Source organism: Antechinus flavipes, chromosome 2 (genome assembly GCF_016432865.1).
Source record: "Antechinus flavipes isolate AdamAnt ecotype Samford, QLD, Australia chromosome 2, AdamAnt_v2, whole genome shotgun sequence".
In the NCBI taxonomy this organism is placed as follows: domain Eukaryota; kingdom Metazoa; phylum Chordata; class Mammalia; order Dasyuromorphia; family Dasyuridae; genus Antechinus; species Antechinus flavipes.
This window is the reverse complement of record NC_067399.1, coordinates 593,195,975-593,220,567: the sequence shown is the minus strand read 5'-3', so window position 1 is coordinate 593,220,567 and position 24,593 is coordinate 593,195,975. Positions and strand designations below refer to the sequence as shown.

The window sequence follows — 24,593 nt, the reverse complement described above, 5'->3', positions numbered from 1 at the left end:
ACTAAGCTGGTCTTTCTTGCAGAGGATGGTGAACCTGTGAGTAGCTCCTATGAATCTTATGATGAAGAAGAGAGCAGCAAGAGCAAGTCAACCCCTCATCAATGGCCATCCCCAGAAGCTACCATTGAGCTGATGAAGGATGCCCGGATCTGTGCCTTCCTGTGGAGGAAGAAGTGGCTGGGGCAGTGGGCTAAGCAGTTGTGTGTCATTAAGGACAGCAGATTATTGGTTAGCAAAATATTCTTTTGTACTTAACAGGAATGATTAGTCCTATTTTTTTTCCTTTGGCAGAGGGGAAAAGATGTGGATATCTAATATCTGAGATTAAAGCTTATGACAGATGTTTCTGCCACTTCAGCCCAGACCAGTAAGGTATATTGGCATCTGTTGACTGTTATGGATTTGCCAATATACAAGCAGCTCTTAATTACATGGGAAGATTGCTGTGATGTTGTGGCTACCTTTGCTCACATTGCCATCACTTCTCCTTGACCTTTGTATTTAAAGCAGATTGTATTTGCCTCGCTAGCTTACTGTAATGTTTTAATTTGATGCATCATCAAGGCATTAAAGGTGCTATTGTGACAACAAAAACCCTTACCAGATTATTCACTCTTTTATATATTTTGGAGTAATTCAACCCCATTTGCCTCAGTGTATAGACAACATGTCATATAGCAGTGGGGCTACATTGTGGAGATAATCTAGAAACATTAGATAATATAAAAGTCTATTAACTTTAGTTTGGGAATGACCTTTTATTTTCTAGCATATTAACTAATTTTCCCAATTAGATTTTATTAAAATTAATTCTATTGATATTTTTTGGTTTTTATCACCGACTTTTCCAATATATCCCTTCTCCTCTCTCTCTTCCAGAGAGATATACTTTTAAAGAATACCAAAGAGGAAAGAAAAAAAAGCTAGTTTGGAACAATTATCAATGTATCAAAAAAGTTGGACATTAAATGCAATTTAAACCCCTACCTCTGTAAGGAAATGAGATGTTTTTTCATTTCTCTTCTTTGCCCAATTCAGTTTCATTCAGGGTAATACTAAATGTAAATTACATTGCATAAATCCACAATACCGATTGCAGGAGTAGTTAATCACATTTTGTAGGTAAATAGAAAAAAAGATAGTTTGGGATTAAAATTTTTACTTTGGATTATGTCTCTTTCATGATAAGTGAAAGACTGTTTACTGTGTTTCTCAGGAGTACCCTTAGATACCTCCCCAGGGTAAGACATTAAGTCATGAAGATAATCGTGGCCCCAAGAATCTCCCACAGTTAAATTTAAAGTTAGTTCATATATATGCTATGCCATTTGTCTAGTATTTGGTTTAAAAAAAAAAAAAAAAGCACGGGGTTAGGGGGGAGGAGAGGAGAAGAGAGAGAGAATCAGAATGAGAGAGAATGAGAATATGAATCTGAACCTGATTTGGTGGCCAGTATGCTTCCTGAACTGATAATGTACAGCTGGGTTTGGTATATTTTTCAAAGCTGACAGTTGCTCCTGTGGTCTTCACTGTTTAACTCTGCTTTCTTGTTTCCAGTGCTACAAATCCTCCAAGGATCACAACCCCCAGCTTGATGTGAATCTGGTAGGCTGTAATGTTATCTACAAGGAGAAACAAGTGAGGAAGAAAGAGCACAACCTGAAGATCACACCAACAAATGCTGACGTGATCGTCCTGGGACTGCAGAGCAAGGACCAGGCAGAGCAATGGCTTCGGGTGAGGAAGGCCCTGAGGTTTCCTGAGTGATCACTAGGGCCAGGCCTGGGGGAAGTGGTAGCAGGTTCTGAACTGCTTTCCTACTTTTGAGGCTTTGAAGAAAGATTTAATAACTTTCAATCTCTCACAAAATTTCACAAAATCTCTCAAAAATTAGGCCTCAGAGACCACCTACTTCAGACTATAACTGACTTAGACTCTGTAGTAACACCTGTAATAAATTAGTCTACCTTTGTCTGAAGACCTGTGGTAGTATAAGAGTGAGCTCCAGACACCTCCACCTTCTTGACGACCTATTCCATTTTGAGATAACTCTAGTTGTTAGATAGTTTTCTCCTTACACCAGAAATCTAAATTTTTCCTATTTACAATCTTCATTCATTTCCCTTTAGGGCCAAACGTAAGTCCAATATCTCTCCCCCATGAAAGTTCCTTAGACAATTGAATACCCCTCTCACATCCTCCTAACTCTTTCCTTGAGAAGACTAAATATCCCCAGAGTGAAGAGTATTCACCCCATCTTATAATGGTATGGTTTGAGAGTCCGTCTTCACCAGAAACAAGACACATGTCACTTTGTCCCATGTAACTATATTGTGGTCCCATCAGATTTTCCTTTCTCCAAACCCTTCACATACGCAAAACATGTATATCTAAATAGTAAACAGATTTCATTTTCCATTTAATTCCAGATAGCAACACAAACTGCCTGTGGGTTGAAATCCCTATATTGCATTGCCAAGAAACCACAGATTGGCACAGTAGCATGCTAGATAATTTTTTATAGTTGAGACAGTCTCTACTAGAGCAAGAAGAGATTTCTGAATGTCTACACTGAAGATCTGACTGAATTTACTCCTGATCTTAGGAAATGAGGGTGAGGAGGAGTTATAGAGGGGACTGTTTCTCACATATTCTATCATATTCAATTCTGGTATCATGATATTATTGAAAGTCAGAGATCACTTTTTTATGACTCTTCAAGAAAAATCACTGGGAGAATAATTGTGAGAGAAAAGCTGTCTCTCCTCACTCTAACACTTTTTTCTAGTACTACTCATAACAACTATTCGCTATTCCCCCTGTGCAGGCATATAACCTCTAATCTACTTAATTGCAAAATATTTTCTCTAACAAAATGAATTGCTACCTCCTATCAGACTCTGTTAATTTTCTAAGTAATGTTCAGAAATAGAGAAAAAGAAAACAAAGGAACTGGGAATGTTTCATTGATTGTCATCTTGAATGCTATCAGTACAGTTCACTGATCTGTCACTTACCTCTTCAGCCACAAAGTTAAATTTAATTCAGAAAGTATTAATTCAGTAGATGAGCCTAGCATCGAAAAGATAAAACAATATTAGATCAAGAATCTATAACACTGGGGGGGGAGGGGGGAAAGAACAGCAGCAAAATATATATGTACACACCGACTAAAGAACAATACAAGATTAAGTATATTTAAATGTTAAATATGAGAGAACATCATAGGATATAGGAAAATAAATATTATTTCATTGTTGGCCAAAATAATTGGGACAAGGCTTCATGAAGAAGTTGGTGTTTAAAGGGTTTTACACAGATAAGGAATCAGGGATGTGAGAGAAATTGAGAGAAGCCAAAGGAAATTGTGTCAGCAGGAATGCTCAAAAATGAATCAGTTAGCTTCCTTCGAGCAGAAGATGTGCATTAAGGAAGAGGAGAAGAAGAGTGATGGAGGAGATTGGAGAAGATCCAGAGAAGGTATAGATGAGGGGTCTTGAATGCCAGGAGGAGGAGGAGTTAGGTATTATTCTGAACTCTGAGGCAATGACAAGCCACTTAATACTGAAAGCATACATCAATTAGAGGCTTAGTAAAATGCTTCTTCTAGCTGTTGCTGTTGAAGTGAAGAAGCAGCAGCATCCAAGAGGAGACCATAGCCATCTGTTACTATTACGTAAACAAACCAGCCTCACTGTGATTTGCACAAACAAAGGAAGGTACACACAATCCAACTCTTACACTTCTCTCCATTCCAAAGGATACTCCCTCTCTTGATCCTTAACTGGCACCTGGAGAAGAGCACTCTGAAGAATCTTGGCTACAAGCTGTTCTTTGCTTTTTTTCTCCATCTCCCCTTCCCTTCATTATGATTTGGGTTGCCACCAATTAGATGTGTCTACTTAGAAGAAAAATCCCCCTGCAGCCTACTGGATAACTGATTGGAAAGCCCTTCTGAAGCTTTGGAAACTTTCAACATCCATTAACTTATTAAAAAGCAACAGACAATATCTGCTGGAGACAGGGCTCCCCAATTATCAATACTTGGTTACTTCAGAGTGTGAAGAGAGGATGACTTGTTTCTTTTTTTTTTTTTGCCAAGGCAATTGGGGTAAGTGACTTGCCCAGAGTCACACAGCTAGGAAGTGTTAAGTGTCTGAGGCCAGATTTAAACTCAGGTCTTCCTGACTCTATCCACTGTGCCTTCTATCTGTCCCAACTTATTTCTAAAGTCTTACAAAATGCCTTGCTTGGAAAAATAGAATGCCACCTTCCCAGACCCCAGGAACTCCAAACTCGTACGTTTGGGTCAAATAGTGTACAAAAAGAGAGAGGAAATGCAAGAGGACTGGCATGCAGCCTAACTTCAGGGTCAAAAATGTTTTGGGTTTCTGAGATTAGGAATTTAGAATGGAGTGGGATGGGAAGAGATAGGGAGAGCCCCAATTAAGTTTGGTTAGTTTTGATTGATAAAATTCAGAGGATTGCAGAGCCGGAGTAGGAAGAAACTTCTGAGTTCATCCAATCTATCCCTCCCTCCTCATTTTATAGATGAGGAAATTGAATCTTAGAGGATGTGATTTTTAGTTTTTAAGGCCATGGCACTCCCTGCTCCTCAACCCTGTACCAGGGTGTGTTCAGAGTAAGACCACACAGTTTTCTTTTATTATTTATTTACATGATAATAGCAATATCTTTTTATTTTTCAAAATACATGCAAATATAGTTTTCAACGTTCACTCTTGCAAAATCTTGTGTTCCTGATTTTTCTCCCTCTCTCCCCTCTTCTAGACAGCAAGTAATCCAATATAGGTTAAATATGGAGTGCCTAATTTTCAAAGAGAAGCTTTTTTTCTTAATTTTATTTTTTACTCACTCTGTAAAATTGCTTAGAGACAATGGTAAGCCACATGGTTAAGTGGGCTCTATTCACATGACTTCACTTCTAAGTCTCTGGTCACATTTTAGCACCAGAACAGCCTGCCTAATTAACAGATATTTGCTTTTCTCCCTAGTGGCCTTCTGAATTACTGAGAGTAAGGGCAGGAACTCTAGTTCCCATACCCCCCCCTTTTTTTTTCCCCACCACAGACCCCTTTTGGCAGTATGCTGAAGCCAATAGATCCTTTCTTAGAATAAATAATGGGATTTTGTTTGTTTATTTTTGATAATAATTGGAGAAAATGCTAAACTTCAATTAGAGGTTAGTGAAAATAGATATTTCTTTCCCAGTTACCATGAAATCTATCCAATGGGCTATGGATTAAGACTCCTTGGACTAAAAGCAGGCCTCTTGTCTGAGATTTGAGTAGTAAGTTTTTCTGTCATTGGGGAAAAAAAGAAAGAAAAATCTGACTTAACACTACTCATATATATCTGAGAGGGTCCAGGTAGGCAGAGGCTAGGTGACTCTCATCTCTCCCATTCTAATCTGATGGAAGCATGTTGGCTGGTTCTGTGGTTGCTACTGGAACAAGTAGAGATGTGTATAGAGATCAGTGGGTAGTGGGGAAAATGTAAGGCAATGTATCCCCAAAATTTAAAGAGGTGAAATCTTTTGGTGTTAGTCCCTCCTCACCCCAAAACACATTCAAGGAAGAAGAAAATGTCAGGACTTTTAAGAGGGCGGCTGCCTGTCCTGTTTTCTTTGGAAGTTCAACAAGAAAACACTTAGTGTTTCAGAATGAAGCCTGAGTAAGTAGCAGCTGAAGCAAAACATCTGGGAATCGAGAGGAGGCTCAAGGGAGGAAGGAACTCAAGAGGCCCCAAGGAGGAGAGCTGGGAATTGGGAGAGGAAGCCTGGACTGAGACTGCCAGAAAGGGAGGGAGCTGCTGAAGGAGGGAGGGCAGACTTTGGATCACAATAGGATTCTGTTTTACACCCAAAAGCTAATGAAGCTGTAGGCAATAGCAGCTAGTAGAGCTCCAGGCTCGCAGAACTGAATGAGATTCAGTTTAATAGTATTTCTCTCTGGGTTCAGGAGTTGCTGTAATCTGTGTGATAATTCATAGCTTTGAACTACCAGAATTCCAAACTGTGAGTCATCTGTGAGTGAAGAAAGGTTTGATTTTTGTCCTTTTTGAAGCATTTTCACCTTAGCTCTCAGACTTGAAAAAGTTCTAAATCAATCTCCAGTAGATCTGCTGGAGCTGCAAGACCAGTGATGAAAAAGGAAGATTTTTTAAAAAGCAATTCTGCATCTGGGATGTATCCTATATGTACAAATGTGTGGGGTGATGGCCTCTGGCTGTATCTATAGCTCAATTTAAGTATTATCAAAAAGCACAGGATTAGGTGACTATAGGAAACTTCCTTGAAGCAGTAGTTCTGACTTTGGTCATCCTATAAAGTCCTAACTTCTGTGGGTCAAAGGCCAGCCAGCCTGATTGCTTCTCTGTACTTCCAATTAAGCCCTTTAGCCATGAATAAAGATATTTGTCCCTAAATGAGCAAAGTACTTTAGTAAGGATATTAAGGAAAATGTTTCTCAGAGGCACTTTCTCTAACAGGGTATAAGAACATGTCATAGAGAGGGTTCCAACACATTAGAAGGAGGAGGAGGCTGTTCAGGAAATGTGGTAAATTTATTGAAGCCACAAAGGAACTATTAACAGAAAGCAGTGGGAACCAAAGAGACCACAATGATTGGTGGCGGATCCAGGTCTGGCAGAAAATTTTCACTTGTGTTGTAACAACCAACTGGACATATTAGTAAGCAGAACCAGTCTGATCGACTTCATTCCCTACAACCAAAATCTTCTGGTGACATGCTCTCCTGCTCCATCTGTTAATGTGATCATATGGATTCTGAGAATCCCAAAGCTTTTCTCACATAGAACAGTCCAGTTTTCTAGAGTTCTGAATTATAGTTTGGGACTGGCCCTGGAATAGCATGGAAATGTTCAGTATCTGGGAGGAAAGTCATTTAATACACCACTGTTAGTCTATTCTCAAGAGACTCTTGGGATTTCTGGTACTATTTCTTCTGAGGAGCAGCTAGAGTCTGATGCTCAGTCTGACCCATCAAATTGCTCCTTTCTTCCTACTCAGGTCATCCAAGATGTCAGCGGCTTGCCTTCTGAAGGAGTTTTTGAAGGAAACCAATACACTCCCGATGCTCATCGTCTTAATTGCCAGAAAGTAAGCCTAGTTGCTCTCCAAAGAGAGGATTCTTAATTTTTTTCTTTTAAAATGAAAGTGTAAAATTGGAAGCATTGTTTTTTTTTTGCATTACAGTCCAATTAATAAGAAACATGCTATGCTTGAATAAGCACAGTGACTTTATCTTATCTAGAAAACAAATGAAATGGATATCAACATGAAATATTTTCTTTCTTAAAGGAAAAAAAGCTTCATTGGAAAAAAAAAAACACTTTGATTTAGATTCTTGAATTGGGAGATTTATTTTGTATGGTTCTTTTCTTCCAGGAAAAGCTGAATAGTGTCCTTAAGTGTTTATCAAAAAATAAAGGCTTTTATTTGCTTTGAGACAGTTTAAAAGATAGGAGCCCAGGGGAGCCTAATTTGAACTTGTAATTGTAAGGAGTAGGTCCCATCATCCATGTAACTTTGGCATCCCACTTACTTCCTGTGGTGAGAGCAAATGGAGTGAGGCTAGAGATGAAGACCTTTTTCTCAGATCTTGGCTTTTCTCATTTTTATCTTAAGATGGAAGGAAAAGGGTATAGCAGGGAAAAACAAATGATTTCTCCCCTCCCTGTTATAAATTGGAATAAGATTTTAAAACTTTCCTTATTATTAATTGTTATTTCCTTATTATTGAAGGGACTTCTACTAAAGTCCTACTCATGTGCCTTTATTGGGGTGTGGAACTAATCCTAATTTTTTTTAATAGTATTTTATTTTTCTAAATGCATATAAAGGTAGTTTTCAACATTCATTTTTGTAAGACTTAGTGTTCCAAATTTTTCTCCCTCCTTCCCTTATCTCTCCTCCCAAGACTGCAAGCAATCTAAGATAAGATAAATGTGTTTAATTCTTTTATTTCCAAAATTGTCAAGTTGTGCAAGAAAACTAGACCAAAGAGGGAAGGGGGAATCACGAGAAAGAAACAAACAAGAAAAAAAAAGGTGAAAATGCTATGCTTCGATGTACATTCAGTCGCCATAAATCTCTCTGGATGCGGATGGCATTTTCCATCCCAAGTCTAGTTTAATATCTGCACTTCTTTGCATAAATACTTTAACATATTGAAAATAGCACAAACAATTAGAAATAGATGCGGTTATTTACTTTCTTATCATTGATGGCTGCTGGCTTCTCAGCTTCCACAGGGATATTGGCTAACATTTAATTTCTAAGACAGCCTGCCTGCTCCACTTTCCTGCAGCAAGAATGGATAAAAATCGAATGATAATTTTTTTTTCTAATGTTGACTAGTTTCTTTGTACACTTGGAAACTAAGAAGAAAAATGACTTTGGTAATTTTGAGGGGCCCAAAAGCAAGAAAAATGGAACAAATTTGGGGAAACTTCAGAAAGCACAGTATAAAGTTTTTCAGTATCTAAGTCATTGAACCTTAAAGTTGGAGAAAATAATTAGAATTTATAGCTACTCCATGGATAGTATTATCATTAGTTCATAGTTGAAAAAATTATTTTTCCCAAGTATTAGCTAATATTAGCATAAAATTATGTTTGTCTTTTTTCTCTTTCTCATTGACAGCCAGACATAGCTGAAAAATACCTGTCAGCCCCAGAATGTGGGAATAGTGTGGATGGTCATCCTGAGACCACAGAGACCAAAGATGGTAACAGAGTTTCTGCCCTGTGGGATGGTGGGAGAAATGGCATTGAAAAGCTCAATTGGAAGTCATTACCAACTTATTCCAAAGGGATAGGACAGACAGAGTTGGGGGTGGGAATCAGTATAGCATCTAGTTTGTTAACCTATTGAGTCCATATTTGGGTTTTTTTTCCCTGAAATGATATAATATTTTTATCTCTCCCAGCTAGTTATCTTTCAAATCTTAAGTATTCTCTATTATTAACCAAGGTATTCCTAAAAGATCTCCCTGTCCTGTCCATGTCAGTAGAAGACATCTATATGATGACTGACTTGGCCTTGTGGGATGAGGAAGAACAAGAAGAGAATCTCTGAGATTTTTGATGGATTTTGGATGTGACTTTGTGTATGTGATGTATCTGATGCCAATTTCTTCTCCCTATTCATGTTAGTTAAGAAGAAAGGTACAGCAGGCCTCAAACTGAGCAACTTGATGAGCCTGGGGAGGAAGAAATCTGCTTCACTGGAGAATACTGAGAGGTCTCTGGAAACATCCAGTAAGAACCATATACTCTTTTTTTTTTTTTTTTTAAAGATCGAGTAAGATAATATATTTATTTTTTATTATTATTATAACTTTTTATTGACAAAACATATGCATGGGTAGTTTTTCAACACTGACCCTTGCAAAACCTTCTTTTCTCCTCCTTCCCCCCACCCCCTCCCCTAGATGGCAGGTAGTTTAATATGTGTTAAATATGTTAAAGTATATATTAAATACAATATATGTATACATATTTATACAGTTGCTACACAAGAAAAATTGGATTTAGAAATAAGGTAAAAATAATCTGGGAAGAAAAAGAAAAATGCAAGCAGACAATAACAGAAAGAGTGTAAATGCTATGTTGTGGTCCATACTCATTTCCCAGTGTTCTTTCTCTGGGTGTAGCTGGTTGTGTTCATTACTGATCAATTGGAATTGATTTGGATCCTCTCATTGTTGAAAAGAGCCACGTCCATCAGAATTGATTCTCATATAGTATTATTGTTAAAGTGGATAATGATCTCCTAATTCTGCTCATTTCACTCAGCATCAGTTCATATAAGTCTCTCTAAGCCTCTCTCTATTCATCCTGCTGGTCATTCCTTACAGAACAATAATATTCCATAACATTCATATACCACAATTTACCCAGCCATTCTCCAATTGATGGGCATCCACTCAGTTTCCAGTTTCCAGCCACTACAAACAGGGCTGCCACAAACATTTTGCATGTATAGGTCCCTTTCCTTTCTTTAGTATCTCTTTGGAGTATAAGCCCAGTAGAAACACTGCTGGGTCAAAGGATATGCACAGTTTGACAAATTTTTGAGTAAAGTTCCAAATTGCTCTCCAGAATGGCTGGATGTATTCACAATTCCACCAACAATGCATTAGTCCCAGTTTTCCCGCATCCCCTCCAACATTTTCATTATCTTTTCCTGTCATCTTAGTCAATCTGAGAAGTGTGTAGTGGTATCTCAGAGTCCTAATTTGCATTTATCTGATCAATAATGATTTGGAGCACCTTTTCATATGGGTAGAAATAGTTTCAATTTAATCATCTGAAAATTGTCTGTTCATATCCTTTAACCATTTATCAATTGGAGAATGGCTTGATTTCTTATAAATTTGAGTCAATTCTTTATGTATTTTGGAAATGAGGCCTTTATTAACCTTTAACTGTAAAGATGGTGAACCATATATTCTTAAAGCTAGAAAAGACCTCAAGAGGTCATTGGGTTAGGCCCCCTGCCAAGAGGCAGGTGAACAACTAAGCCATCTAAGATAAAGTTTGTTTATTTATTTATTCCTAATTAAATAGGATTTATTTATTATATTTATTCCTAATTGAAAACATCCCTAAAGATAGAAATTATCCATCCTCATGGTGGTCTCTTTCAGTCTTCTTTCACCATCTTCTTAAACGATTTTTTTTTTACATTTAACCAGAGGGATAAACATGGCTAAATGGATAGCCAGGTAGGACTGAAATGAGAAGAATCTGAGTTCAAGTGCAATCTTTGACACATACTGTCCATCAGTTGTCAAGTTGCTTTACCTCACAATGCCTGCGACAGCTCTGAGACTGGAAGGTGCTAACCTGCAATGGTAATGGTCACTTACCAGATCATTTTCTAGGGCAATGAAATACTGCTCATATATCTAGCCCCTTTCCTTGCATTTAAACAAACTTCTTCACGCAATTTTATCATATTTCTTTCTGTTTAATTCTCTGCAGATTGGAGAACTGGCCAACAATCTCATAAGAACTTTATTCGATACATTCAATTCTTCAATACATTCATTTCTTCATTCAGCAAATAGTTCTTGAGCATAGAAGACTGTAAAAGCTTCTTGAGAAGCAGCTTTGGAGAAAAAAGCATTTTCCAATGGAAGTTGGATTTAGAATGCTTTATTTAACAAGTTCCATTTTAGATTAGTCTGTCTCTGTGGAAAATACAGCTAGAACTTTAGAGGGAGGCATGGTCTAGTGGAAGAGCACTGAATTAGGAATCAATGAATCCGACGATGAATCTTGTCCCGGGTAGATCTTGCCTTTTTAATTCTGAATGAGCTAGCTGTAACTTTTCTGAACCCCAGTATAAAAGGAAAAGGTTGGGCTGGATGATCTGCTTAGTTGTCTTACAGCTTAGAATCTGTTCCTATCTACTTACTTATTTCTCTAAGTCTTAGTTCCCTCATCTCCAAAGTGGGAATAATAATATTTATATTTTTTTTCCTCTCAAGGTGACTGTAAGAAAAGTAAACTTTAAAAGCATCATATAAATGTGCACTTTTTTTATGAGGACAACAAAGAAATAAAAGTCTTTGAAGCTTTTAATCTAGTGATACAGGAAGACACATTTACCAAAAGCTACAATTAAAGAGCAACATTTGACAGATGCAATTTGAGTGATACAGACAATAAACATCATAGGAATTCAGGGGAAGAAGATGTTGTTTTTGGCTGGGATCCTGACTGAAGGCTTTATGGAAGTGAATATGGACATTTGAAAATGGGGAATTATGAGCCAAAGATTTGTAATGAAGGAGAGGGAGGTACAAGGCATCCTTAGGATAAGGAAAGAGGATAAGTGTAGACGTAATGAAGTTTTTGTGTATTAGACCTGGAAGATGTTAGAACTAGAAGCTATCTTAGAAGTTTCTGATCTAATCTGCCTTGTTTTAGAGATGAGGAAACAGGCTAGAAAGGAAAGCGATTACATGGATAGTGGTGGAAGCAAAGCTATAACCTGGTTTTCCTGATTCTCAAGCCATTATATCATAGATATACCTCTTCATTTTTTTTTTTTAGATCCTAGATCTAAAAATAATAATAGTAAAATAAAATAAAATATTCTGATCCTGGAAAGAGCTGTTGGGGAAAAAAAACCTCAAAATTTCAGCTCTGTGGACTTTGGGCAAGCAAATTTCCTCACCTCCAAAATGGTTGATATTGGATTGAGTTGGTCTCCAAAATCTTCTCCAGCTCCAGATGTTGTGATTCTATGAAATTAGTGATTTAGTCAAGATTAAATCCGGTGTATAGTATTCTCTGTCAAGTATTCTTTCTAGGAGATTGTAATAGTTGAAGGTAATTATTATTAGTCCTTAGCTCTCTCTTGACCCAAGCATTTCACTTTTATTCATAAGATATAGTTTCATTTCCTTTCATCTTTTATTTTCTCACTACTATTATTGATTTATTATCTCTTGGTCTGGGTATTGTTCCAATGATTAGAAATACTTTTCCCACAGAACACGGATGTGGCAATTGGGACTTCACTGGGATGAGACTGTCCTTGCCTTTGGAGACTGTTTTTCCATCAAGGGTGATTTGTGCCTGTTGATGCCAGTCTGGTTGTGTGGCTATTGCATCATCTTAGGGTACAGCTTCCAGAGGGCATGGTTTGGCGCTGCATGAGAATAGTGCCAGTGAGTCATTGTTTCTGGGTGTTGTAGCAGTGTTATTTCTGGAAGCACACTCAGCAGTAATATGCCCTTCCATTCCCAGAGGAGATGGAAAGGCCTCAGGAGAACAAAGTAACTACCCTTCCCAGGGTTTGGCTGATCCTTAGAATAGACTGGTATGAGTTAATAATAACATTGTCTTGCATTTATACAGCGAGTGCTTTGAGATTTGCAAGGCACTCCCCTCTTATCTCCTACTTATTTCCCTCTGCTTCCAGTCCAGTTTCTAGTTAGGACTAGCATCATGACCTCAACTAGCTTCCACTTTGGGTGGGAAGCAGTTATATAATGGACATGTTTTATCTTGGCCCAGGAAGGGAATGGGATGCCTTGAACAGAATTGTTAAGCTTATGATCCTGGCTCTAGCCAAGGTATAGCATGTACAAAATTACTTTAAGAATATTCAAAATGTCTTATTTTGTTCATTAGAAGTGAACACCCACAGTTCCTTAGAACAAGATGAGACAGTAATGGGGATGTGGAAAGATAAGACAGTCATTGCCCTGAAGAGCTTAGTTTACAGTTTGGTTGAGGAAGAAATACTAAGACATGGAGAATATAAATAACACAGTTAAGCTGATGAGCTGAAAGTGTCACTGCTAATTGAGAGCTTGAGCAACTGCAAGACTTCATGAGGGAGGCAGCAATTGAGTTAAGATTTGAAAGATAAATAGGCTTTGGATAAGTAACGAAGAGAGGGTATTCCCGAAAGGAGCAGCATTACGTAAGGGCACAAGGCATGTGCGGCCAGAATGATCAAGAGGATGTGGGACAGTGAAGTGACTTGCCTGATTAGAAAAGTACATCTATGTGTGGACATGGTGGGAGAGGAGAGGTAGGGAGTGGGACACACTTTACAGAAAATCCTATGTTGGCAGCTGCTAAGAGGCTGTTATTAAAAAAAATTGATGGCTTCACCAAAACCATGGGAAGGGGGATTTAGAGCAGGAAATGGGAGTTATCTCTCTGTGAGGCAGCAGATTTTCCACCAATCTACTGCTTTATATAAGTGAAGAACAGCTTTGAGATAAGAATCATTTCAGAAAGTTCAAATTTGTTTTCAGAGCAGCAGAATCCACATCTGATCCTCACCAACCCTGCCTAGAATATTTCCTTATGGTTCAGTCAATTTATATTTTGTGTTATTTATTCAATATTGTCTAATCTTGGGCACAATAACACTTCCCACTCACAGATCAGAGACTTAAAGCAAAAAGAACCTTAGAAATCATTTATCCAGTATGACACCACCATGTTAGAGATAAGAAAACAAGGACCAAAAGCCCCTGTATCCCAAGGCAGAAGGCTAAAGTTCACATTCCAGCTTTACAGCTTGCTCTCAGTGTGACTTGGGGCCAATTATTTAATCTCTCTGGGGTTCTGGGCTATTCCTTTGTAAAGTGAGAGGGTTGGTCTGAAATTGTCTCTCTAGCTCTAAGTGTTATGATCTAATATGACCTGAAAAAATGCTAGCTGTGGGTTCACCCAAGTTCAGGACACTTCCAACTGTACTGTGTTATACTCTTATAAAAGTAATCCATAAAGGTAATCATATTCCCATTCCTCCAAAATTCAAATTTACAGAAATACAAATAAATCTATATGCATGTATGTGTATATATATATATATATACATATATATGTATACATATAACTTTTATGTGTGAGTACATAGAATATAGTATATTTGTGTATATTATAAATATGAGTATATTTTTGTGTCTCTGTGCATTTTGTAGAGTACTATAGTGCTATATGTAAGAAGGCTCCTTAGCTTCAGTTCCAATGAAGTATGGGACTTTGTGTTGCCAGAATTAAGGCTTAGATGTGAGTGACTCTGCCCCTATTACAGACGGTCCTTTTTTCGGCAGGTTACCTGAATGTCCTGGTCAACAGCCAGTGGAAATCCCGGTGGTGCTGTGTGAAGGATAGCCACCTGCACATCTACCAGGACAGGAACCGCACTAAATCGGCACAGCAGCCCCTCAGCCTGGTGGGATGCGAGGTTATCCCAAATCCCAGTCCTGATCACCTCTACTCCTTTCGGATTCTCAGCAATGGAGAGGAGATAGCCATGCTTGAGGTAATGTGTGTGTGCTCAGCGGTAGCAGCAGTTGACAATTATATACAGCACATTTCACATACAGGATTTCATCTCTTTATAAGAGTCCTGTGAGGCAGATGATACAGATAGAATCATCCCCATTTTTATAACTGAGGAAATAGCCGATGAGAAGCCACGTGAGTGCCCAGATTCACTGGAGGAATCAAAGCTCCCTCTTTCTAGCTTTTTCCCAAAAAATGACACCATTTCTGCTTGGCAGGAGCTGAGAGCTAGCTTCTGTTTAGTTAACTGGAGTTAACTGGAAATCCAGAACAGCACTATAAGCTTGCAAAGGGCAATTATATATAGCCTGGCATTATTTTTACTTAACATTTGTCTGAGATTGTGTTTGTTTTTTGTTTTGTTTTGTTTTGTTTTAATTTTCATCCCTCCCTTTCTGACCTCAGGGCAGTTATGGTAAAGTAGGAGGACAATAAGAACAACTTCCTGCATTTATGGTGGAAAAGTTATTTATAGTTCCCAGAGCTGCTAAAAAAAGCTTCTAGAGATTCCAAAAGGGGGGTTATTTAGTTTATGTAGCACCAGATGGAGGCTTCTGTGTCTGTAAAATAAAAAATGTGACTGGAACTGATCTGAGAGATAACTGGGATTGAGAAACACATATACAACTGGCTAGATAAAAACCTCATCCTTCCATCACTGCCATCGGGTAGGAAGTACAAGTATAAACATGAGAGACAATCTAATGCTTTAGACAAAGATTAAAAAGGAACATATGAGTGCTGCTGTGTACTCCCTGTGCATATGAGCATATGTGTGTGCATCTATCCTTATGCCTTATGATACTGGGGGAAGGGAATAAACATTTTAATAGCACCTATTTATGTGCCTAGCACTGTGTTAAGCACTGGGATAAGCACTTTTTACAACTATTATCTCATTTGATCCTTAAAACAACCCTGCAAGATAGGTGCTGTTATTATCATTTTATAGTTGAGGAAACTGAGATAAATGTCTTGCCAATAATCACAGAGCCAGAAAGTGTCTGAGGCTGGATTTGAATTGAGCTCCTCCTGACTTCAGGCTCATTAAACTTACTGGTGTATCACCCACTGTTTCCACAAAGGTGACCCTAAATTCCAAGAGACTGTCTACAATGGATGCAAGCTCTGACGGGTCTCATGTGGGCAGAGGCTTTGGGCTCTCGGGGCAGTTGTCAGCTCACAGAATGTCAGCTTTTTGAGGAGCTGCTTAGTATTTGTCTCTAGTGCCTGTTACACAGGCCCTTAATGCTTGCTGATGAATTAGTTAATCAGATGGAGAGAAGCTCCTCACTAGATGAGATCACTAGAAAGCTGGCCACTGAGTGATTTTTTTTTTTTTTTTTTTGGCTTCAGCAGTTTGTAAAGATTCAACCAAGATGTGGGGAGGTTTTTCCTTCAAGGCTTTATCAGTTTTACTTTATGTAAAAAGCCCTTCCCAATCCTCCCAGCCTCCCTACTCTCCCTTCCAAAGCTATGGTGTATTTATTTGGTGTATGTATGTATACACACACACACACACACACACACACACATATAAAATACACATGTTGTCTCCCTTATTTTAGAATGCAAGCCCGTTAAAGATGGGACTGTTTTTCTTGTTTTTGTATTCCCAGTGCTTAATAATTGCTTGACAAATAGTGGCATTTCTTTATTGGTTGACTGATTCTATGTAGAGGGATTCAGATGAAATGTGTCTTTAAAATATGTGTGTATGTATACACACACCCCTATCTACAACATTGTCCTAACTAATGTTATCTTGTAATAATTTTAATATTTTGGCACCTAATTCTGCTATATATATATATATATATATACATACACACACACACTCACACACATGTGTATATTTATATATGTATATATTTATTTATTTTTATATAGCAGTTCTAGCTTTGTTTCTGTCAAATTAACTCTCTTCCATAATATTATTTTGACCTAATGTCATCTTTTCTGGGACTCAATAATTGTTGTTAAATGGTTGTATCTGTATGTACCTGTATAATTTATGTACTTGTAGTCTCAAATCCACTTAACCCGAAAAATGTTTTTGTTAAAATTATGCTCCAGTATTGCCCTCTAGTGGGAGGAGACTCTCCATGCAATTGCTACAAAATCCTATACATACAAAAATGCCATATTAGATGCATCCTAGGTATCTGTTGTTGCATAAGCATGTTTTTTTAATTTAAAATAATATACGAATATCCTTAATGGCACAAGTTCAAACGGAATCTCCATTCCTTAACTTTCTGATGAGTCTTCCTATCTTTTATATTGATAATGTAAATTTAGAAAAATAGCTAAGAAATTTATACCTTAAAAGGGGAAGGGCTGTAGCAGTCCTAGTCAGGGTTTGCTAATCTCCCAGATCATACCAGAGTTTACATGGTAACTATTTTGCCTCTTTCCCTAAAGGGAATTATAATTTCTGTAAGGATTTTCACTGTATGCAGCAAAGTACTTGGGAATTGAGAGAACAAAATTCAAGTCCAGATCATGTACATAGTAACTGTAGGTCCATAAAACATTTCTTTGCCTCTATGTTTTAATCTGTAAAATGTGGGTAATTCTTTTTCTTATCATTTGAAATTAACTCATTTAAAATATTTTATAAACCTTAAGGTATCATATAAATGTTATTCATAGCCTACTTTCATGTGGTTGCTTTGAATTGAGTCTTTTGTTTACTTTAAAATGCTAAATAAGTGATTGATGAATGTAATGTTTTTACAATATGTGGATACGTGAGTATGTCGTTCCAATGTTTTGTCACATAAAATAATCATGAGCAAAATCATGAATTCAGATTTCTGTTTAGGTATGAATATCAATGGTAAAATATTTACTGTAAGGGAGACATTCTGTTTTTGTTGCAGAAGGATTATCTGTATTCTAAATTTCAAAGCTATTGTACTAACTGAGGCTCAGATTAATTTGTGATTGGGGTCTTCAATGAATAATTATATGTACTTAACATTATTACCACACATTCAGCATTATTAAAGTACTATTCGGGATAGAACTTAAATAATACCTGGACTCTGCCAAACAGGAGTTTCCAGTCTTGTAAATCTAAGGTTCAAGAATTTTCAAGTAATTCTTTCCTGGCATTGGAGCCACACAATAAATCAAATGGGTGATGCTGTCATATATTCCTTTATGTTGTGCCACATGCATATTTATAAAGAGGGGAAGTCTAAAGGCCAAGAGGCTCTTAATCTAAGTACTCTGAATGCAATTTTTGCATCTGAGTGGGGATTTGTTTGTCGGGGTAGCTTTGGGAGGAGAATAAGGATGCACCTATGCTCACCTTTTCCTGGTGAAGGAATGTCTTACTTTGGCTATGAAAAGGCCTTTGGAATGTATGCAGCACAGCCTTGATTGGTCAGATCTGTTTTCTCCCTTTTCAGGCCAAATCTTCAGAGGAAATGGGCCATTGGCTGGGCCTCCTTTTGTCTGAATCAGGGTCCAAGACAGACCCAGAAGAATTTACCTATGACTACGTGGATGCAGATCGAGTTTCCTGTATTGTGAGTGCAGCAAAGACCTCTTTCTTGTAAGTTCTGGGGGAAAGCTTTCTTCTGTCCTCAAGTAGAAATGCATATGCAAGAGAGAGAACAAGAATGATTTTCAGTATTAGAAGCTTGGAAGCAGGACCATAAAAGAGTTACTTATGAAGCAATACTTTTTACTGAAAGTGATTTAATATGGCCCAGTGCATGCAAAAAGCTAATTTTGGAGTCAGGAAAACTTGGTTCACATCCCACCTCCAACCTACACTGATAATGTGATTGTGGACCTGATCTCTTAATCTCTCATGCAACTCTTAACATTAAAAGTGACACAGATAGTGCCTTCCAATATTGGCATTAAAAATCCCTCACTGGGACTTCCCTACTCACCACAAAACAAAAGATTTAGTAAAACAAATAAATCAACCACTTTCCTTTAGTGTTGCTTGGGACCCTCATCTTACTTATTATGGAGAAGTCTGCAGGGAATGGGCTCTCCATTCCATTAGTATGCACAAAATTAGAGGCCCAGGATATAAGATCCAAGTCTCCAATAATGAGGCTCATGTAGTTCCTCATAATCACTCTCATTTCAAGAGTAGGAAGACATGCTAAATGATCTCTCATTAGATTATATCTATTTGTATTGAAGAGAATCTGAATATCTCTAATGTTTATGTTCCCATAATCCCTTGAGCAAAGAGATTGCTGTCTACTGCCTTCTCCTCTAATGTCCTCGGCTTATGTGTTCCAGTCTGATGCAGAGAAAATATTCAGAGCCTAACGCCTATATTGATAACCTGCCCAAAGGTCACCAGCATGAGGAACCTTATGATGAAGTCATTCTGGATACAAACGAGCCAACATTAGTAAGTTCTTGCTCTTGAATAGATATGCAAAAAGGTGATCCTAATAGTAAGCAAATACTGTGAGTAAATGAGACAGATTTTCTAGTACTGTTCACTTTATGAGCACTTTCATATGTGCTTTCTCAATGTGGGGGAGCAAAGGGGTGTAGAGGGGAAGGAAAGAAGGGAGAAAATCTGGAACTCAGTTTTAAAAACAAATGTAAAAAATTTGTTTTACATGGAATTGGGGGGATAAAATATTAAATAGTTTTTAAAATTAAAAGGATGAATAGAATAATTGAGAAATAGGGTTAGAGATTTCCTGTATGGTGAGAAAATAGTACTGTAGGACCACTTCTAAAAGCAGGAATAGAGATGTCTGGATAGCAAAACATCTTTAAATTGCCAGTGTGTAGTCAAACTGGTTAGCCAACTGTTTGGTGCTGGGTGTAAAATGTGTTTGGGTTATAGTCAGTAATAACATTTAAACACCCAGAGTTTGTTCATTGGATCTTCTGATAGGCTTCCTCTTGAAAAATCATGACTGGCCCTTTCAGAACCCATACCAGCTATGAAAATGAGGTTAAATCCTAGAGGATTGTTCGAATAGAGTAGCCCATATCTTCTGAATGAAGAAATGAAGGTTGAGATCTCCAATTCCCTTAAAGAGAGGAGGTAGAAATGTTTCCCTGTGGTTTTGAAAACATCAGAATTACAGCAGAGATGATATATTTGTCATTCTCCAGAAGTTTTATAGCCCCTGATCAAGGGGAGGATGAATTCCCACTCCACCCTGGCAGCTGCATTTCCGTCCTCACTGGCCATCCTTCAAACTTCACGTTTGGGTTGGCAGGATCAGGTACCACAGAATACTTGATTCGATTTAAAAGTTTATTAGATACATATTAAAACTTTAGTGCTCCAAGTAGGAGGTGGCAAAAGCTCTTGTGAAACTTTTCAGATGTCAGCTGCATTATTTCTTTCCCTCACAGGCAGAACAAATCCAAGATACCACCCCTCTGAAAGCAACCACATTGGAAGAATTGGATCGAGTGTACTTGGACCTCACACCACTTATGTCCTTCCCACCTGGCCCCAATCCTGTGAAAACTCAACCTTCCCCTCATTCCTCTCCCCTTTTGGAAAAAGCCATCTTTAAGACAGAATTAGAAGATACCACTGAAAGCTCTTCAGGAGACAGGGAAAAAGAATTCTGCCAAAAGTCTTTGGAAATAACACAAGAGCAGGTACTAGCTGGTTCCCTGTTCAAATAAACTGCCTTGTTTTCTCCTCTTTTCCTATTCTTTCTCATTGTCTCAATTCTCATTACTTTCTCTAAATACAGAAACAGCCAGAAAGGTCTGAATCAGAAGAGATGTCTCCAAAAGGCACTGGTGTCAAAATCCAAACCCAACAGCAGAAAATCTCTTTCCCTCAGAGTGTTCCTGACTTCCAATTCAGCACAGCAACAGGGGCTCCTCCCCAGCCATTGGCTACCCCTAAAGAAAAAACTGATAAGACCAAAGGGATCATTGCAGGTGGGTTTCCTAGCTGTGTACCACAAAACTTCCAGTTCTAGGATACAACCACCAGGATGTTTTCTCAGTGACTTCCCAGTTACCAAATCCATTGGCCTTTCTCCCATCTTCATCTTGCTCAGCAGTATCTGACATGATTGTGACCATTCCCTCCTTTCTGTAGTTTCTTCTCTTGGCTGTTATATTTAATAATTCATTATTTTGATTTATCGCCTCTTAAATTTTCTGATTTTTCCTTCTCACTTTTCTTCAAAGGTTTTACTTCTTTTCCATCCCCTAAAGACAGGTACTCACTAAAATTCTGTCCTTGATCTCTTCTCTATTCTCTGTGCCTTCAAGATCTCAGTTCATAGGTTCGCTTCCAATTTTGTTTCTCTAGCGATGACTTCTACAAAGAGATTGTAATTTGCTGGTCATACTGTGTCCTCCCTTCTATCACAGCACCTGTAGAAATTAAACTTGGCAAGAATAGGACTGAGGCTGAAGTGAAGCGGTACACAGAGGAAAAGAGGAGGCTTGAGAAGGAGAAGGAAGAAATCCGGAGTCACCTTGCACAGCTTCGGAGAGAAAGGCGAGAACTGAAAGACACCATGGTGAAATGTACAGGTGTGATACTAGTTGGAGGCATGAGATAATATATACATGCTATATGGAGTTATCTATAGCCCCATTGCAAAACACCTCTTCCTAAATGGCTTTATCCTAGGAAGCCACTACAATTGTGAGTTTCTTTAGGTTGCAAAGTCAAAAAATTTCATAGAATGAATGGAACTTTTGTTGCTATTAAGTTCTACCATTCACAAAAAGACTTGCCGCTATTCATGCTCAACAGGTAGCTTTCCAGCCTTTGCTTCAAGAGCTCTTTCCCTTCAGTTCTTTTTAAAAATACAATTTTTGCATGCCTCTTGATTTTATGCTAGTCGTTTTCAAGTACAGACTGTCTCCCCCCCCCCAAAAAAAAAAAAAATTCCATATATACAGCACTGAACTCTTCTTGTAAGAAAAAAATATTCAGTAAAAACAATTTACATGGTGACTATGTCAGGCAGTGTGTTTTTGTATTCCTCTATTTCTGCCAAAGAGAAAGAGGGTTTTTTTTTTTTAATCTATTTAAGACTGATCACTAAAGCTATTTAAAGAGTTTTGACTTCTGCTTTCTAATACTGACATCAATTCATACAAGTCTTCCCATGTTTCTCTAACCTGTGATTGTATGACTCTAATGAGCTTCCAGTGAGGAATTTCTTCTCCATTCTAGCTTAGTACCTTCTAAACAAGAGTCAGTGTTTTTTAGTGATAGGACTCGATTCTTGAATTCGAGGCTGGCTCACTTCTTATGCAATCCTGCTTCATCTTTTCTTACCAAACAATAACAATATCCCTTTACATTCATATCCTAAAATTTGTTCAGCCATGCCCCCTAATTGATGGACTTTGTTTCTAGTTCTTGCTGTTACAAAAATATGCTGCTTCAATATTTCAGTATATATGGAATATTTCTGACTTTAATATTCTTGAGCATAAGCCCAATAACGCTGAAGCTATTATTAATTTGTAAACACTGGGAAAGAGAGGAGTCTTTTAATGACTAGAAGGTACTTGCTAAATACAGCCAATGATGATGATAAGAATAAAGCACTGTGAGGTTTGCAAAGGGCTTTATAAATATTATTCCAAAGTTAGGGAAGTAACTAATACAGACAGGAATTTAATAACCCAAGGATAGAAGTTTCATTATCTATCTTCTATCAAAGATAGAAGAACTACTTTCAACAGTCCGAAATTTGTTTCAGCTACATCGTACCTGCTGTCCGCATGGGTCTATTCCAGGGAAAGAAAAAGAGGATATATATAGCACCTTCCTCTAAAATAGAGTTCTTAGCCTGGGATCCATAGACCCATACTGTAAATAGATTTCAGGGGTTTCATGAACATTGGGAGGAGGGAAAAGTTACATCTTTATAATCTCTAATTGATAATTTAGCATTTTCTTCAATTGTCTGTTTAGGTAAATAAACACCATCCCAAACATGGGAAGGGGCCCATAGGATCCATCTGACTGCCTAAGGAGTCCATGAAAAAAATTTAAGAACTCCTTGACTGGGGATTTTCTCCTAGAAGGAAGATGGAAATTTTTTGTGGTTCATGCCCCCACTGACTGTCCTCTGGGGGAAAAAGCCAAAACTTCTGTCCCCAGAGCTTGGAGTTTCATAAAATGAATGGCATTGAAGAGAAGAGAGAGGGCTATGGGGTTGCTATAGACAAAACAAGAGCTTCAGAGTTGAGTTTTTTCTGTATTTAAAAGGATTTGTGAACTAAATGTGGGTGGAAAATTCAACTGTTTATAAATCTCGTCCCCACCCTCTTCAGAAGTGAAGCATCAAGGTCAGCAACCATAGCTGGATCTGCCTGTCTCTATTGGGTAACCTTCATAGTGTAATTATATATGAGCTTGATACTATTTTCCTGGGTTTGGAAATAGAGAATATTAATGAGGATTATTATTAAGCACGTCTAACTATCTTAGCTGCAAAGTACCATCTTTATAAGCAAGCTTTGTAACTCAGAGCAAATAGTGCCTCCTGTCAGCCCTTATGTTTTTCTCCCATAGAGAACCAATTGTTAAATATTCACCAGCAGTGGCTTCTTATTCTTTGCATCTCTCTATAGCATTGTGAATAGAGAAAGGCCTATGAGCCCAACTGACTGGGATTCTGAATAAATCACTTAAACCCTCGGAAAGCTTAGGCAACCTTCTGACTTAAGTAAAAGAGCAAAAATATAACAGTTTCCTTTGATAGGGAAGTTCCCTATCAGATGTTCCTCCAACATAAGAATAGATATGATTGGGGGGAAAAAATCCTAGGATTATAGATTTAGAACTTGAAAAATAACGTATAGATCATCCTGTCCACTAAGTGTCAGACTTGAGTCGAAATGGAGGGAGAGGGTACCCTGGGATTTCGAGAGCTCATATGAGACACCTCTAATTGGTCTACTTCCCCCCATCTCTCCCTTTACAAATGAAGCCCCAGCAGGATAAGTAATAATAATAATAACTGCTGTTATACAGTGCTTTCTATGCCCTTTTACAAATATTACCTCCTCTCATCCTCAAAACAATCCTGAGAGATACAGGTACACTTTATTTTAGGGAGGTGGAAAAAAGGCACATGAAAGTGATACCCAGGGTCACACAGCTAGCAAGTGTCTAAGACTGGATTTGAACTCTTCCTGACTCCAGGTTCAGTGCTTTATCCATTGCAGCTTGCTCAAGATCACATGTTAGAAAATTTGAACTTAAACCATCCTTAGTGTCTACCATGATGACTGATTGGGGGCAGAACCTGACATTTGACTAAGTGGAAGAAAGCGACTCTTTGTTTATCTTTGTATCTCGCTGGCTTAGCAAACAGTAGGCACTTAAAGCATATTTGTTGAACAGTCCTGCTGGCTCTCCAGGTATAGTATAGTTCTTTGGAAGAAAACACAACCCCACGCTCCTTTTTGTCTTTTCTCTTTGCAGACAGGTGTGCCCTGGTCTGTCTGGAGCAGAGATTAAAGGAGATGGAGGAGGAATGCAGGGAGAAGGAAAACAGACGTGTGGACCTGGAACTGAGCATCATGGAGGTGAAAGAGAGCCTGAGGAAGGCGGAGGCAGGGCCCGTGACACTGGGCACAGCCGTGGACACCACTCACTTGGAGAATACAACTCCCAAAGTATGTGCGCTGTAGGCTGTTGCTGCCCCGAGCCAGCCAGCAAAGAATTGAAGAACACCATTTAACCCAGGCCTGGCTTCTGTTTTGTAATTTCA

The 24,593-nt window shown here is 38.2% G+C and overlaps 1 protein-coding gene across 2 annotated transcripts in view; it reads left to right on the top strand.

Annotated features, from left to right (window-relative positions):
- The window catches only part of AFAP1L2 (actin filament associated protein 1 like 2), a 130,288-nt gene that overhangs the window by 102,668 nt on the left and 3,027 nt on the right, over positions 1 to 24,593 (top strand). For both annotated transcript variants that reach the window (XM_051981477.1, XM_051981476.1), the window contains exons 6-17: positions 23 to 228; positions 1,558 to 1,737; positions 7,052 to 7,141; positions 8,687 to 8,771; positions 9,199 to 9,303; positions 14,637 to 14,848; positions 18,291 to 18,436; positions 19,147 to 19,261; positions 20,233 to 20,487; positions 20,586 to 20,778; positions 21,220 to 21,384; positions 24,305 to 24,498. In XM_051981477.1, coding sequence (XP_051837437.1) covers positions 23 to 228; positions 1,558 to 1,737; positions 7,052 to 7,141; positions 8,687 to 8,771; positions 9,199 to 9,303; positions 14,637 to 14,848; positions 18,291 to 18,436; positions 19,147 to 19,261; positions 20,233 to 20,487; positions 20,586 to 20,778; positions 21,220 to 21,384; positions 24,305 to 24,498 — 1,946 coding nt within the window. The remainder of the gene's footprint in view (positions 1 to 22; positions 229 to 1,557; positions 1,738 to 7,051; positions 7,142 to 8,686; positions 8,772 to 9,198; positions 9,304 to 14,636; positions 14,849 to 18,290; positions 18,437 to 19,146; positions 19,262 to 20,232; positions 20,488 to 20,585; positions 20,779 to 21,219; positions 21,385 to 24,304; positions 24,499 to 24,593) is intronic.